The sequence below is a fragment of the Xenopus tropicalis genome, chromosome 2 (assembly GCF_000004195.4).
Source record: "Xenopus tropicalis strain Nigerian chromosome 2, UCB_Xtro_10.0, whole genome shotgun sequence".
NCBI lineage: Eukaryota > Metazoa > Chordata > Amphibia > Anura > Pipidae > Xenopus > Xenopus tropicalis.
In genome coordinates, this window is record NC_030678.2 from 132497536 (window position 1) to 132515778 (window position 18243).

Genomic DNA, 18243 nt, shown 5'->3' on the forward strand with positions numbered 1-18243 from the left:
AATAAGATATAGTGAGCCAAACTACGAAAAAAAATAGTTGGCCCACAAGCAGTTAAGATGGCTCTTGTTATCTCAGAAGTTAGAACTCAGTGCTACAATAAATAAATTGCATTGATTCTTACTGGTCCTTTAGCTTGTATACTTACAGTATTGTTTCAGGGATACTTACCAGCAAATCTGGAAACCCTACAATTATAGATGCATAGCTATGCTCATCTGAAAGAATCCTGTTGGGGGAGACAATTTTCTGTCCCACAGCTACACTGAGATTTTCAGGTGGCAGTTGGTCACTTGAAATTGTATGTATGTTTGACGGCTCTGCCTCTGTACCATAAAAATAATTAGGTTACACAAAATACATTTTCAAAACATATTTTTCTAGTTCACACTGTACCAGAGTTTTAATTAACTAAACTCCACTGAGAGTGTGGTTTACAGGGTCATAAAACAATTGCGATCCTTATGTTGTGCTACCTATTCCTGTGTGATTTAAAACTGATCTCATAGTCAGTATATCTAACCCACGATTATTTTCTTGGAGACAAGTTTTATTTTTGATGGCCTACTTAATTAAAATACAATTGATGATACATGTAAAATTTATTTTAATAGCATTAGTACCTGCTGTTAGGCCAAATCCTGTGCTCACTGGCTCCTCATTCAGTGAATGTAGCTGACATACCTCAGTGTGTTCAGCTTCCATTTGCAAAGGCTTTGTCAGAAGAAACTTTCTGCAGAAATATAAAAAACAATACAGCCATATATTATACCCACTGACACATAACACATATGTCCATATCAGAAGCATATAATTATAGTGATATTGTCCACAATCCACTAAACTTCAATTTCCTTTCCTATCAGCCAAAACCCTGAAATATTCAGGAGTCCTCATAAACATACAGACCTTGGTTTGAACACGTTTTCATAGTACAGTCTAACATGATTATTGAAATGTGGCAGGTTAAGCAAGCACATTGCTACATAAAGAAAAAACGTACTTGTTGGTTTTATTCTCAACCAAGAGCCATCGATCTTCGGCCACTAGGAATACAGACTTGAGGTTTATAGGCAATGAGATAGTGTGGGCAGTGCCCTCCAACACGTCAAGTATACTGAGCGAGTTGCTGTACAATATAATAGGGAAGGAATGACAAATTATTTTCTTGGAGACAAGTTTTATTTCTGATGACCTACTTAGTTAAAATACAATTGATAATACATGTAAAATGTATTTTATAGCATTAGTACAGGTATCGGACCACTTATCCGGAAACCCATTATCCAGAAAGTTCTGAATTAGGAAAGGTCAACTCCCATAGACTCCATTTTAATCAAATAATTCACATTTTTAAAATTAATAAAACAGTACCTGGTACTTGATTACAACTAATATATAATTAATCCTTATTGGAGCCAGAACAATCCTACTGGATTTAATTACTGTTTAAATAATTTTTCAGTAGACTAAAGGTAGGAGATCCAAATTACGGAAGGATCCCTTATCTAGAAAACCCCAGGTCCCAAGCATTCTGGATAACAGGTCCCATACCTGTACCTGATATTAATCATTCAATAAAAATAATACTTTACTCTGTTGTTTCATGTAAATCACACCTACCTATTCTCTCGGTAGAACACAAGCCAATTTTTATGTGAAAACTCTCTACACATTTTGTAGTTGTCCTAGAAGTAAACATACACAACTTAAACATATTATGAACTCTTTCCCATGCATATCCTACAAATGAATAAAGCCCAGCAAAGATGCTCTGCATAGCTACTACTTTCCTTTGTCAGCTATCAAACATGCTACCAGCCTATGGGAATTTACACGCACAGCCAGTGGATGCCCCCTATTACTCCTTACTCTACTACTTAGCCCTGTCCTGTGGCTTGGCCCTTATTCTGCTTTCACATTAATTTCTGGAGGGAAGAGGGAACTCCCTGCCTCTGTGCAGTTTATAGGTCCAAAGACCCTTATTATAAGCCCGTATTGTTCTCCCCTAAATTTATTTAATTTCAAATAGCTGGGAAGAAGATTTATACTCTAGTTTCATTTTATATAACTAAACCCCAGTTTTGAAATAAAGGAATGCCTTTAAGGAATAGTGAAAATGCTAACTACTTAATATATATGATTAAGATGATTCAGTGCTTAACTAACGTGACTTACCTGTGCCTCTTTACTTCCCCACCATGTTGATTTACGTGGAGGTTCTTGTTCTTCCCCTGAGAGTAAAATTCTTCGAAGTGCCCCGCTACTTGTATCCAACAAAAGGATCACATTACTCTATTAGACAAAACAAAGGCAAGATATGGTTTTACAATAAGAGGGCAAAGAGTACAAAATGGACAAAGCAGACTATTTCTATTCAAGCCTGTGCAGTCATAATAACTTCTGGGAGAGAATCCCAAACCACATTTATTTATATTATATTTATTATAAATATTATTATATCCAATATAATTTTGAGTACATGTTCCCATTCTAATATTTAAAAGTGGTTCTAAAGGCCTGGTCGTCTGTTGAAAGTGCACAAGTGGTATGCTGAGATTTTATTTAAAGAATTACCCTGAAAAATGTAGTCATTTCACAGTACCAACAAATTAGAAGGAAACCTTTTTTGCTGGTGGTTAGGCTTCTCTCACCATGCCTCATGTGCAGTGGTATCCATGTCTTATTCGAGCCAGATTCTGTCCTGATTGTTTGATACATCCTTTTTTAATGACTGAACATCAGTATCACTGACCACAGTATGAAAAAATTACACATTTTAGACACTGTTACTGCACTCATGCAGAGGTACTATCAGGGCCACATGCCCTTTATTGAATAAGTCACATTTAATGCTGTACATTAAAAATAGAATCTGTTATTCTGTATACATTTTTAACTGTTATAATGTATATTGGAGGGCTGCTTTTAACTAAATTTTTTCCTTATACAAAACACATCCAAACAAAATAAAAAACATCTTTCTGGCTGACCCACCTGTTCTTCATGCAGAATTACTTGCCCAGAAAGTGGATGCCCCATTGGTGCTATGGTCACAAACGGCTGCCAAACACTACCAACCGTTCTTGGGAAAATATCATACAAATCCACAAAATATCCTTTATCCTCATTTACTCTGGTAAAGTATAAGGAAACTGGATTACAGGTGACAACATAGAGTGAATTCTTCCCGTTCTCTGAAGGGGGGGAAAACATAATTTCAGATAATAATTAGCATAACTAATAAATTATAACTAATGTCAGTTTTGAATACCTTCTTTCATTTTCCCAATTTTATTGAAGTCCATTTAACAAACTGTCCATAACTCTATAACAGCATATAACTCTTGGAAACAAGAGTGCATTATGTATAAGGAAAGCCATAAAAATGCATCACATAATCAATCCACTTTAGAGCTCAGTTAGACATTCTGGCAGTTGATATTTATTGAGAGGGGAAGTACACAAGATGTTTTAGGTTCTTATGATTCCTTCTGGGGTAAAATTATCTACCATGATTGAGGCAGCACTAATGCCTTACAGTGCTGGGGATCCCAGGTTGGATTCCAGCTGGGACACTACTAGCAAGGAGTTCTGTGTAATATGTTCTTCCTGTGCTTGCAAGCATTTTCTCCAGGTATGCCCACTTCCTTTCATACTCCGAAAACATACAGGTAACTAGCTCTTGATAAAAATGGCCATAGTTTGTGTTCTAATAATAACTGAACAGCGTAATTCAACATTTTCCAAAGGGGCCATTTATTTGACACGTAAAGCATATGCTGTATACTTTGGCCTTTGTGTTAAAAATATAAACTAGACTGTTTCGGCGCTAAGATGCAAAGCCTGCTCACCTAACCCAGAGAGTTATTACCTTCAGCCATGGTGACATCACACACAATATTGACTTCATTTATAGGAAGTGTCCAGTGGGCAATTTCTTCTGTAAAACTTAATGAGCGTGCTTCATGACGCTCCAGTGGATATCCCTGTATATTTAAGTACACTGGACCCTAAAAATGAGGATAAATACAATCACTGCACACTGTAACACAGAAAACTACAACAATCATAAGAGTCCACACCCCTGTGATTTAAAAAAAGACTTAAAAAGATTTCAAATGAGCTGATTTAATTTTGTTTATTAAAATGATTTTTTATATCAAAGACATATGGATAAGACACTGTGCAATAATGAATGTATTGTTGCTTAATACAACATTTACTTGACTGAGACATTAGTATCTTTGTTTCCACAGCATTTTCATAGCTTATGATGTTCAACCAGCTTTGCAAGAAAATAGTTTCACATAACAAAGTATATTTTTACAGCTTATAATTACAGCTCCCACTCACATGTACAGTGTATAATTGCAAACATGAGTAGGAGGAGGGATCTTGGAAGGAAATAAAACTGTGATTTCATATTTCATTCTCAATTTATGTGAATTTAAAGCCAAACTCATGAAGAAAGGACCTAATAAAGATCAGGAACTCCAATTATACTTTACTTTGTAGTGCTGCTGGTACACAAGGGGAAACTTTGTTAAACTAAACAGAAGTTGGTCATTCCTAAAGCGCTGACTACACACAGCTGTGTGCAACTAACTACTAACACTGGCAAAAAAGCTTTTCTGTATGACTACTGACTGGCAGATGCTATTCCATTCCTGTCAGCACATACAGATTATGAGGTGGATTAGAGCACATTGTGTTTTCTTGTGTGTTCAAGTGTTTTGATTTCCATGGCTTAACTGGTATCAGGGGTTACCACTAAAATGCACCAATACAAATAAAAAGTGGTAGTGGGACACTAGGACCAAACAGCCCCCTAGCAGCCTCATAAATAGTGACTGTCTATGGCACTGGGCCAGAACTAGGGGTAGGCAGAAGAGGCACCTGCCAAGGGGATGGGGGGGTGGGCGCTAGGCAGGTACTTTGCAACCAGGTTGCCTAAGGCACTCGGTCGGCTTGGCCCTCCCCTGCTATGGCATCTTACAGCAGAGTGCTAGTCGGGCCCCGACAAGCAGACTCCACAGACTGCTAGTCAGGGCCTGGTTGGAGTAGCAACATTTGCATCACCATAATTAGTAGCAGGGAACATATCACTCCATGCACCAGAGCTCTAAAAGGAAGTCAAAAGCTTCCTTTATCATGTCTAGTTTAATGCACAAAAAACTCTTCCTCAGTGTCTTAATTTTGAGACATGTTTTATATAGAATTGAAATTAAATGTTCAAAAGCAATGATACAAATTAGTTAAATTTGAAAAATGCACAGTATTGACACATGTGAGTTATAGCTACCAGCTGCAAAAAAACAAAACCAAACCTTTATAGTAAGCTGATGCTTTTCTGTTGGACACAGAAGCTTACGGCGAACATTTCCAGACTGAGTAATGGTCCAGTGTCCAGTAAAACTGACCTCTGGCAGTGGAAGCCTGTGGGAAAAAATTAAGTGTAATTAATGTTTTTAAAACTGTTATTTTTTAATTAATTCACATGCTTTTTTAAATTTAAGTGATGATGTGTGGGCTTGAGTCAGTGCTCACCGAATCAGCCAGCACAGCCACAGCACAATGCCTTTCAGGCAGCAATGCAACTCTTACCTCCAGGTTGAATATGACTTATACCTTCCACTAGGTGGTGCATTTTAGCATTACAGAAGAAACTGGTTGATGGGTGTTTTAACCACTGCTGATTTTTCCTGACAGCAGCGCTGTCAACCACCAACCACAATGTGCTGCAACCTTTAGCCTAGTGGCACATAGTGTGTTTTCTTAACTGGTGCAAATATGGCAGTGGAGAAAACCCATTCTGCTTCCAATTGTACGGACAGACAAGACTTTCAACTGTAAGCACTCACACAGTACAGTTTTCTCCACCAGTATATGTTATTGGGACAAGTGGTTATCTTGCTACCTGCCCATAATTCTAATGGCCCGTTGGAGCAGGATTGACATCACTCCAACTTGCAGTGCAGAAGAATAAAAAGACTGAAGATTATCAGACTGCACACACAAGGCCACACAGGTCACAAGGTTTAAGGATCTTGGGAAAGTGAGACAATGGCTTGCCTTGTTAAATTTCACAGTTACATGTGTCTGCTTGTGAAGCACTATTAATTGAGTGCTTTGACAAAAAAAACACATTTTTTTCTATAACAATATAAGTAGATATAGCTTAAGTGACTTGCCCTAAGCAAGTGATGATCAGCAGGACTCCAAAAGTTATGTGATTTGGCCACTTAAACATTCATACATGAAGTATCTATCACACATTGCATAATCCAAGATGAAGACTAGCAAAGATTAAGATAAAGAATACTTTAGCATTTTTCTAAATAAGTCAAAACCAATACATTTAATGTGTATTTCATATATTTAGCTAATGCTGCTCATTATTTTTGACTTTTAAAAACAATCTGCTGTGAATTATTAAATGTTTCCCCCTTTGCAGTATTTGGAAATGTCAGGAAAAGATTGGTTTCTAATTATACATCTACTTTATGTAGAAAAATCTAGCTCAGCATGATAATACTCCCTCACCCACCTATATTATAAGCCTCTACCCACCTGGTATATTTTAACTATACCAGTTGTTGAAATCAGTTTGATACTGAACTGTAATTGCTGCAGTGTAGGCAGAACAATGTCATATAACGTTGTAGTGTATTAAGGCACTTTACCTAAACAAGAGTCTAGTACGGGGTTACTTTTCTAATTACAGAGCTATTATTATACCAACATCTACATTTAAACACAAAAATGAAAAAGCAGGAAGTGCAGAGGCAACCAAAAACTAGTTAAGAAGAAATGTTGAATTTGTGCATTAATAGATTTCTTTTATTTATCAGTATCAGTAAATATAACAAACCACTGCAGAAAATGCAATCTTTATAGAATAGTTCATATGTTACAAAGGTACCTGGCATTACTAAAGAAACTAAAGAATGTGATTGGGCACATTTGGAAACAGAATGCAGTGAAAAACAGCCAAATCGTAAAGACAGTCTAAATGGTGATATCTAGCCAGCTTCTCTGATATAGAATGTAAAGATGTTGATTTGACTCTAAAGCAGTGTCTGCCAGCAACTGAAAAACACCTTAACATTATATTTATTGGAGGGTAGGAACAAAATAAACCTGTGGGTCTGGGTAAATGTGGAAGAGAAGTTTATGGCCTGGGTTCAGGTGCACCAGCATATTTGGATTCTGCTTTCTTGGTTTGTGATGTCCTTGAAGAATGGACAGCAAAGACGTTATTGTGAATTTGCAACCTTAAAGTGAATCTGATTTTATAATTGGATTGTACCTTGGAATCAATAAATAGTACAGCAGTTTAATCATTATTAATCGTAGAACAATATATAATTGTGGGTTCAGCGAGTTGTACTTTATGTGGCGTGAAGGCCTGCTTAAGTTGGTGCACCAAGTTTGAAATCGCCTTTTCACATTTGATCACAAAATTCGCGGAGAAGGTTTACTCCCAGACTATTCAGGTGATTCACGCCTCATAATGCACTTTTGCAGACAACAGCTGCAATCCTTTTTATCAGTCATTCTAAAAAGGTAACTAGTGTAGTGCTCTATACTTTCTCAACTGAGCATTAAGTATAGCATTGCTGTTTTTTTTATTATTATTATTATTATTATTTAACTAAAAATGGCAGTAAAACTATACCCCAAACAATGAAATCTAAAAATATATTATATAAAAGAGCTCATATAAGTAAACCATTTCATAAAAATATACTTATTGAGTAGTATGTGCCATTGGGGGAGTCTGAAAATGTATCAGTCTACAGTAATTTTTGAATTACTAGTATGGGATTTATTAATCCAGAATGCTTGGAACCTGGTGTTTTTTGGATACTTAGCTTTCTTTAATTTGGAGCACCATAAATGTTAATCAATATACAGTTAGGTCTATAAATATTTGGACAGAGACAACTTTTTTCCAATTTTTTTTTTTCCAATATTTATGGACCTAACAGTACATTATTATGGCTTAGATATCATCAAGTTTAAGGTACTGACTAATGCTTACAGCAGTGCCGGACCTAAGCTTCAAGGCGCAAAGGCAAGCACCCACCCCAAAATGCCCCTCCACATAGCACAAACACACAAAACATTAGTGCAGATTAGTCTTTAAGAAATAAGTAAGCCTAAAGTCACAAAGGTACCTGTAACTTTATTTAATAATATAATACAAATAAAATCTTACCAGAAATCAGTTAGTAAAGGTAAATCCCTATCAGAATTTTTCTCGGCTTTATCTAACCACACCTCCCATTTTTGTCACATAATAAAAATCAAGTAATATTGATTGCATCTTTTTGAGATTATGAAATTTTGAGTGATTTTGAAAAACTGCCAGAAATCTCTACATATAGGGGCTGATTTACTTACCCACGAATGGGTCGAATGGAGTCCGATTGCGTTTTTTTCGTAATGATCGGTATTTTGCGATTTTTTCGTATGTTTTGCGATTTTTTCGGATTCTTTACGAATTTTTCGTTACCAATACGATTTTTGCGTAAAAACGCGAGTTTTCCTATCCATTACGAAAGTTGCGTAAAAAGTTGCGCATTTTTCGTAGCGTTAAAACTTACGCGAAAAATGCGCAACTTTTCGCGTAAGTTTTAACGCTACGAAAAATGCGCAACTTTTTACGCAACTTTCGTAATGGATACGAAAAACTCGCGTTTTTACGCAAAAATCGTATTGGTAACGAAAAATTCGTAAAGAATCCGAAAAAATCGCAAAACATACGAAAAAGTCGCAAAATGTTCGTTTTCAAGTCGGAACTTTTCCAATTCGGGTCGGATTCGTGGGTTAGTAAATCAGCCCCATAGTATAATTTACACCTACTGCATATTTTTCTTTAAAATTTCAGGAGCCTTATTTATGTGCACATTTCTGTTTATTTTTTAATGAAGGAAACAGCCATAAATGCTCTTATCTTCTAATGAATGTCCTTCACTTAAACACTATTGCAAAATAGTTCCAGCCAGTAGACAAATTATTATGTAAACAATAATGAATTATTTAAAAATGTGAAATATTCAACATTAGATTGGTTTTGGCCTTCCAATACACTACAAAATCAAGTGAATGTTGTTTAGCCATGGTAAGTCCCCTGTTATACCAAGGATGAAAAGGATCAAAAACTTTATACAACCCTACATCCATAACTAGCAAAGAGGTCAGTAGAGTTTTTTTAAACATCTCTTAAAGAGCCTACAAGACCTTCAGCTGGGCAGCACTGGTCTAACATTAACTAATTAATGATATTACAGTGAATAAATTAGTGATACTATTATTTAAAAAGAAAACAATTACTCAAATTACTCGAAAAATTACTCAAATTTGCATCAGTTTGTATCTGCAGCTGTAATTAGTGCAGGCAAGTAGATTTTTCTGCTGTGTTATGAGGCTGTAAATTGCTCTAACACATAAATCTCACTAATGTTGCCTCAGGCTCCAGCAGCACCAGAATTTTCCCATGTAGTTAGTTAAAGAGACTACTGTTCCAAATTTACATTGTCATCTATAGGCCAGCACTGTAGAATGCAAAAAGTCTCTTGTGTCTTTGCGTAGAGTTTTGATATGATTGCAGGCAGTTTTCATTGCACAGGTTGGCTTACACAATCAATAAAATACAATAGAACAACAGGAATGTTTTATTCACTTTTGGTCAACTGTTCCAAGATAGATATCAAAGTACATATTCTGTAACTGATGTATTTTAAATACAAGAACGAAACAGCTTAATTTGAACAGAATAAACTAATTTATTAATATTAATACAGTTAAGTGTTTCTAAAATGTCATACAGTTAAGATTAAAATGTTAAAATAACTTCTTCCGATTATAACCACTAACAAATAAATAGACTTAATATTAACAGCCACATTTAAGTTCCCAAATGAATAAATTGTAATATATGTAGAATGTTTAGGAAAACTGTTTTCCTTACTCCTTAGCCAGCTGAATATTGGTGGGCTTTGCTCCAACTGGTATTCCATGCTTGTGTAAAGAGTTCATTAATATTTCCCGCATTTCTTGGTTGTAGGAATCAAAGTCAAAAACATTTCTAACTACATTTGCAAGTCCTTCATTTGGAAATTTCTAAAAGAATAGAAAGGGTGGGGAAAAAATATTTTTTTAATGGAACATTTAGTAATTAATTATCTATTATCTAACAAATTAGTATTAATTTCATGAGAAGTAACAGTGTGTTTTTCCTATTAGAGGTTCAGATGATGAAATACAAAAAAACATTCAATCTGCCATCTGTTTCCCCCATAATCTCCCATCTGACCAAGCACATTGTACCATTCAGAAAAATACTCAATAGGGTAAAACATTCACCTAGGGATTGTTTTTGTGCTGAAATTCATTCTATCATCATTTTAATACATAATCATAGGCCTGGCCATCTGACCACTCATCCTCATTGTTTCATTTCTTTAACTGAATTGTTGGGAAGTAGATATCAACATGCAAGGAATGTCAATGCAGTGATTTAAGGGGAAAGTCTTTGTTGTTTTAAAGTTATTCTGCTCTACCTCAGACACTGACATATCTAAAGCAAGTAGTGCAGTTGGTTACTGCTGACCCTGCCAGTCTGATTCCATACTTGAAATTTAGTATCGTTAACAAAAATAGGAACAGTATTTTCTATAGTTAAAAAGCAAAAGATTAAGGGATGACCCCTGCGATACACCACCACCAACACTGACCTAATTAAAAAATGTTCAATTTACCACCACTCTTTGTAATCTAGCCTTCAGCCAATTCTCTATCCAAGTACAAATATTATGTTCCAGGCCAATATTCCTCAATGTTATCATTAACTTTCTGTGTGTATGCTGTATTGAATGCTTTAGCAAAGTCCAAGTAAATGACATCCACTGCCATTCCAGAATCAAAATTCCTGCTCACCTCCTCATAAAAAGCAATTACATTAGTCTGGCAAGATCTGCTACGCATAAAACCATGCTGGCACAAACTTATAGTATTGTGATTTGCAATGTATTCAGGTACACTATCCCTTATTACCCCTTCCAAAAGCTTTTCTACCACTGATGTCAGGCTAACAGGCCTATAGTTTTCAGGCTGAGCACAGGATCCCTTTTTGAAAAACAGAACCATGTTAGAAATTTGCCAGTCCCTCTGCACCATGCCAGACGCCACTGAATCCTGAAAAATTAAGTGAAGAGGTCTGGCAATCACAGAGCTAAGCTCGTTTAATACCTTGGGATGAATCCTGTGTGAAAAGTCCTGGACCTTCACATCTAAGAATAAAGGGTTAAGCCACAAGGCTTATGCATGCCATTTTTATGTAACTATATTAGCGAAGCAAGTATTTTAAATATAATTTGAAACAAATAGTTTACATTTCAGCAGTTTGCAGACTGTATAGTGTGCAAATTGTAGTATGCACTTTTAAATCTACAGAGACAAAAGACTAATATTCTCATTAATATACTGTAATTTGTTTGCAATTAGACAGCATCATTCACTACATTTATTTACACTCCAATACTTTTGTGTGCTATATGTATCATTTACAGGTTAAGTATTTTGTTAAATAAAAAATGAATTCTTTTTTCTGTTGTTTTAGCAGTATGGTCAACAACACACCAACTGTGTGCAAGGAACTGCAAAGACATAATAGCTTTACTAGCCCAGTTTTTTATCTTTTTTGTGCTTTTGTGTGTGCAAGTGTGCATGCTAGGGATGCACCGAATCTGTATTCGGCCAGGATTCAGCCTTTTTCATTTCGGATTTGGAAGGATTAAATGTTGCCGTGTGAACACGGAAGTGGAAAATTTGTCATTGCGCGCTGCGACATTTAACCCTTCCAAATCCAAAATAGCGTATGCTAATTCGGATTCAGTTCAGTATTAGGCCGAATCCCTTACAATGGATTCAGGGGTTTAGCCGAATAAAAAAAACTAGGTTCGCTGCATCCCTAGTATATGCAAATGCCAAGAGAACCACAGCACACCAAGGTAGACTCTTTTAGGGTATACATTACCTGTAAATGTTTAACAATGTTGACAACTTCTCTGGTTGAGTAAGGATATGTGATTATTCCTTGGTCTGCCATGCTTCTTAACTCTCCAAATGCAGCAACAAGTTTTTGCAGAACTGCATCAGGTACATTGGGTCCATATTGTTTTAACATTGCAAGTTCAGACTGAGGCATTGGGTTGTCTACTGCATGGCAGCTGAATATATCACCTGCAAAAAGTAGAAAACAGTTTCAGAATTTAATGTGATTGATATTAGTATATTGTATACAGTAGGTGTCAAGCTATCATGATACAAATAGATATATGGTTTTAGGATATACAGTATATAAACACAAATCTGAAGGCATTAGTGTGTATAAAGTCTTACTGAAAACTCTTTGGAACAAACTCTAAAGTGAATTTCTAAAAATAGTGACATTGAATATTTCTTTAAACAGGGTCTTACTACTCAGTCACATTGTTTGCTGGGGGACTTTATTTTAATTGCATCACTGACTCAAAGTCATTAGACAGTGTAGGACTCATGTACAATGAGGAGCCTTGACGTGGCACGTGAGCTTACATATTTTGGCCAAAGTGTGGTACTAACACCTCATTTTTTGTAAAAATTATTTTTTAAGGCAAACTAAGCGCTGGCAATCTTTCTTTCTCTTTATTTCTTTAAATATGGCTGTGAATATATATACAGGTCCTGAGAAGGTTCAGGGTTCCTCAGAAGAAACTGTATACTTTTTTGTATTTGTGAACCTGCTTTAACATATTTAGTAAAAAGCTAGAATATATGAAACATAAAGGTCATAAGACAGCTGCAATTTCTCTGCAGTTGTGTCTCCTTTGGGCATGTACCACTGTCCTTTGTACACAACTGACATAATCTTAGAGCATTGCAAGAGGTCCATGGGTCCCACAAGAAAATTTAGTGCAAATCCCTTTATCAATCCCTACAGTACATGTATTTCCAGAATGACCTTTAATTTCTTAATTGCACTGAATCTACCAGCCTGTATCCTTTATCCTCTTAATATGAGGCTGGAAATTGTCTCTATTACACAATATTTATGTTCTTTCATTTGTATTAAGAAATCTAATTATATTTGTCTACAAGCCCACTTAATTCCCAGGGTCCAGACGCAGCTGCAAACCCTTTTACTATATCTGCGATGTAAGCACAGTTTAAAGTAATGCCCAATACTTAAAAATAGAGAAGGAATTTGGTTTGTGAACATAAAAAAAGATTAGGGCATTCATTTTAGTGATAAAGGCAAATGATGTCGCTATAAAAAACATGTAATTGCCATTATCTAGGATGGTATTACAAAGTAAGGACTCAGCATGTGTAAACCTATAGGATCAACAAGAAGCGGCTTCAATTGCACACCAGAACGCTGTAAGAAGTGTTTAAAAGACCTATTGGTTGCCATACTTCTAAACATAGTAGAAAGCCTAATGTAAATACATGTGATGCACCTCCGTGCACCACAGGGGTAAGTGCCCTTGGTGGTAAGCCAAGTAAAATTGGCTGATTCAGACTTAAACAGCATTGGAGATAAGGAGCTCCCCAAGGTGGGAGCCCTGCATGAAACGAACCTGCAGCCATTCTCTAAATTAAAGAAAGCTGAGGATCATTATATAAGACTGGTAAGAGGAACTAAATGATACTCTTAACCTTGTAAAATTGGTTGCTATATGTTGAAACAAATGCAGGGACCTCCCCCTTCTTATCAGTCGTAGCAACCCTACCAATAGGCTTATTACTAAGCAGAGCTGTTCTCTCCATAAGTAGCTTTTTCAGGAATGCAGGTAAGAGATGCTTTATGGCATAACCACAATCCTCGAAGCGATCTCTCAGGATGCAAGCTTGTTCAACAAATGCCTCGTCAGTGCTGCAGTTCCTCCGCAGCCTGTGGAATTGCCCCAGGGAAATCCCCTTAAATAAATGACTGGGATGGCATGAATCCACTCTTAAAAGTGAATTCCCTGCACAGGGATTTCTGTATATATTAGTCTCCACCCTTAACATCCCTTAATTTAAGATCCAAAAAGTGTGGCACTGTATTCACTAGCGAATTTAAGATTTACATTATTCGGGGCTTTGAGCACCTGGACCACTCTTTGACGGTGGTGTGTCTTTTAAATCCTATTACTGGCTGGTCATTGAGATACGAGTGACAGACCCAAGGTTTATACACCTGGGTCATTATACACTTTAGGAATGATTGGTTTCTAGTCTATCCACTTACCCAGCACTAACTTTGGCATGATATACCCAAGCCTATAATTATAACCATTATGTTGAATGTTACGTTAAACATTTTTTGTTTCTACTAAACTTATAGTATATTATGTTTGATTAACAGTCGTGCCAAATGAGGACACTTTTTACTGATTCCTTTCTTGAATTAAATATTTGTGATGTTCATATACATGAATCAAGTTTAAAAGAGGACTTGGTACACAAAAACACAACAAGGCCTGCTCCCTCTGGATCTGTAAACTGGTATTAAATACTGTATTTATTTATTTTCCTTTTTTAATATAGGTCCAATAAGTGAACCCTAAAATCACCCCCATATTTCCTCATCAAATAAACTAGGGTCATTTTCATTAAGAGCCAATTAACTGTTTTATGAGTGTTGAAGGACACCTATGTGTATATTTCTAGCTATATTTATTCAAATAACTTGTTCAATCTTTAATGGAACAACTGAGATCGACTATGTAGCCAAAAACAGGGAATATTGGCTATAGATTGTATTTGTAGATACCAATCTGATTCAGAAAAAATGCACTGCTTGCCAATAGTGTAACATTTCACTTTAGTATAAAGGAATTGCTTTGGGGGCATCTTTTTTTCTCAATCAACAATGCCTGGAGATATGAAATTATAATTCAACACAACAAGGCCTGCTCCCTCTGGATCTGTAAACTGGTATTAAATACTGTATTTATTTATTTTCCTGTTTTAATATAGTTCCAATAAGTGAACCATAAAATCACTCCCATATTCCCTCATCAAACAAACTAGGGTCATTTTCATTAAGAGCCAATTAACTGTTTTATAAGTGTTGAAGGACAACTATGTGTATAATTCTAGCTATATTTATTCAAATAACTTATTTGCTCTTTTTGGCAACATTCATTTTGTAGTTAAGTAATTCTAAAAAAAAAGATAAGTGTTAAAATTTAGGTAGGAGCAACCAGCCAACTCCTATAGGAACAACAAAAATGTTTTAAAAAGACTTTAGTATTTATAGATCAGCCAAAGTTTGTACACAGTACAGCGAATCCATTTGTTTCACAACACAGAATAATGTTGATCTGATTTCATACCAACAAGGGAAGATTGCCAAACTAAAAATAATGCTTTTATGACTGCGTGTGAGACATGTCTGGATTGAATACCACCAAATATATATTTTATAATTCCTGGCAAGATATGCAATGAAGAGACATGCTGAAACAATACAGATAACAAAGCCATGCCAACATTTAAACAAAAGCATTATTTCTAATTGTAAGAGCAGATACTTACCCAATGCACCAAAAAAATCATTTCCCAGGAAAGGAAATCCAGGTCTATTTGCAAGCACAATCATCTTAAAATCAGGATGAATAGCAATCAGATTTGGTCTTCTATCTAGTTTGGAAAGATCTGGGAAATGTATTTTATGTTATTTGTTACGGTAAGTAATAGTAAACTAATTTAGCAGTGAAACATTTAGGAGTAAAAAAAACACATAGCAATGCATTTTTATATACAACAACAAAATTAAGCAATGCCTCATATAACTTGATTAATTCATTAGTCTTGGTGCAAATAAAATGTGTCACCTCCCAATTTAGTAATGAATATAATAAAATATCAGTTTCTATATAAAGCATACCTTAGGTCAACAGTTAAAAGAAAAAGGGGGGGGGACCAAGGTATAAATGAGTATAGTGCAGGTATGGTTATAAATATCCTAAATACAGGAACATAATGCATAATGGGAGAGGCCCAAACATGCCTACAAACAGATGTAACTATGTATAACTACACATTCTGAAATTCTCATTTTTTTCATACAGAAGTTGGATATAGCCAGCTAAGGTCCCAATACATGTATAACCCACTGAACATAAACACATAAGGCATCATATTTTACTTTTAGGCCCATTGCAAGCTTTGTGAAAATGTTTGTCTTTGAGTCTTTATGTCAAATGAAGTATCAATAAACAAAAAACAGCACTGCATGGCATTAAAGGGGTGGTTCACCTTTAAGTTAACATTTGTATGTTACAAAATGGACAATTCTAAGCATTTTTTTAATTAGATGTCATTATTTTTTTTATAGTTTTAGAATTATTTGCCTTCTTTTTCTGACTCTTCCCATGTTTTAAATGGGGGTCACTAACCCCAGAGCCAAAACCTATTGTTCTGTGAGGCTACAATTTTAGTGTCTCATTCAAACCACTCCCTTGTGGCTAAGGTAATTTGATCCCTAGTAAACCAGATAGCTAATAAAATTCCAAACAGCAGAGCTGTTGAACAAAAAGTGAAGTAATTAATAAACTACAAATAATAAAAATACAAAAAGTCTCAGAATATTACTAATACCATTAATATTATTAGACTAAGGGGCTGATTTACTAACCCACGAATCCGACCCGAATTGGAAAAGTTCCGACTTGAAAACGAACATTTTGCGATTTTTTCGTATTTTTTCGGCGTCTTTACGAATTTTTCGTTACCAATACGATTTTTGCGTAAAAACGCGAGTTTTTCGTAGCCATTACGAAAGTTGCGTCAAATCGCCCGATTTTTCCGTAGCGTTAAAACTTACGCGAAAAGTTGCGCCTTTTTCGTAGCGTTAAAACTTAAAAGGTGCGAAGTTTCGCTTAAGTTTTAACGCTACGAAAAAAGCGCAACTTTTTGCGCAAGTTTTAACGCTACGAAAAATCGCCAGATTTTACGCAACTTTCGTAATGGCTACGAAAAACTCGCGTTTTTACGCAAAAATCGTATTGGTAACGAAAAATTCGTAAAGACGCCGAAAAAATCGCAAAAAATACGCAAAAATCGCAAAATACCGATCATTACGAAAAAAACGCAATCGGACTCATTTCGACCCGTTCGTGGGTTAGTAAATGTGCCCCTAAGTAGTACTGTTCTAGAGGCTTCCTTCCGGTAATGGAACAACTGAGCTCAACTATGTAGCCAAAAACAGGGAATATTGGCTATAGATTGTATTTGTAGATAACAATCTGATTCAGAAAAATACACTGCTTGCTAATAGTGTAACATTTCCCTTTAGTATAAAGGAATTGCTTTGGGGGCATCTTTTTTTCTCAATCAACAATGCCTGGAGATATGAAATTATTATTCATTTTTATTTTACAACTGGTCTATAAAAGCTATACAGGTCAGGATCCCTTATTTGGAAACCCATTATTCAGAAAGGTTTAAAGTAAGGGAAGGCCATCTCCCAAAGACTGCATTTTAATGAAAAAATTCAAATTTAAAAAAATTATTTACTTTCTCTCTGTAACTTGTACTTGTTGGTACCAAAGCAGTTCTATTGGGTTTATGTAATGCTGAACAGGGCAGGACAGGCGTGTGCCTAGGACCCACCAGCGGGGGTGCAAGGCACATACCTCTTCTGCCTTCTAACCCCGAATCAAAGCCTTTGTGGCTTGTCTTTAGCGTCTGCTCCTTTTCCTCTGGCCCCCAATCCCTGCTCATTATGTTGCGTGGGTAGCAGGGAAACCTGAGAAATTTATTGTGGCTGGTTAGTGGGGAGGAGTGAAAGGAAGGATGACGAGCAGGGGGGGAGGGGGAGTGGAACTCTGAGCCCTACCTTGGGTGCATTAAATATTTTGCTGGATATTGCACTTAAAGGACCGTGGTCCAAATTATGGAAAGACTCCTTATTCGGAAAGCCCCATGTCCCAAACTTGCTGGATAACAGGTCCCATACCTATATTACTGCTTTACATACATAAACTAACACGTTTATTGACTGGTATATATTGTATTGTTTTTATTGATTTTTTGAGGACCCACGCAGTGTATATGAAAAAAATATTTGGTAGCAAACTTGACACAGTATAGTAATTAGTGTTGTAGTTTTATATATTACATAATAACTTACAATTGCAGAACTGTGTACATTCTCTGAGAGTAAACATATAACTGAATTTTCTAGATGGCTGCTCATTTTG

The 18243-nt window shown here is 35.9% G+C and overlaps 1 protein-coding gene across 3 annotated transcripts in view; it reads right to left on the bottom strand.

The window, feature by feature from the left end:
* The window catches only part of vwa8 (von Willebrand factor A domain containing 8), a 196901-nt gene that overhangs the window by 63374 nt on the left and 115284 nt on the right, over window positions 1–18243 (bottom strand). For all 3 annotated transcript variants that reach the window (XM_012957744.3, XM_031897124.1, XM_031897122.1), the window contains exons 25-35: window positions 15575–15694; window positions 12045–12250; window positions 9978–10129; window positions 5329–5437; window positions 3873–4011; window positions 2996–3195; window positions 2177–2293; window positions 1622–1686; window positions 1002–1127; window positions 622–731; window positions 170–324 (exon numbers count right to left, since the gene is read on the bottom strand). In XM_012957744.3, coding sequence (XP_012813198.2) covers window positions 170–324; window positions 622–731; window positions 1002–1127; window positions 1622–1686; window positions 2177–2293; window positions 2996–3195; window positions 3873–4011; window positions 5329–5437; window positions 9978–10129; window positions 12045–12250; window positions 15575–15694 — 1499 coding nt within the window. The remainder of the gene's footprint in view (window positions 1–169; window positions 325–621; window positions 732–1001; window positions 1128–1621; window positions 1687–2176; window positions 2294–2995; window positions 3196–3872; window positions 4012–5328; window positions 5438–9977; window positions 10130–12044; window positions 12251–15574; window positions 15695–18243) is intronic.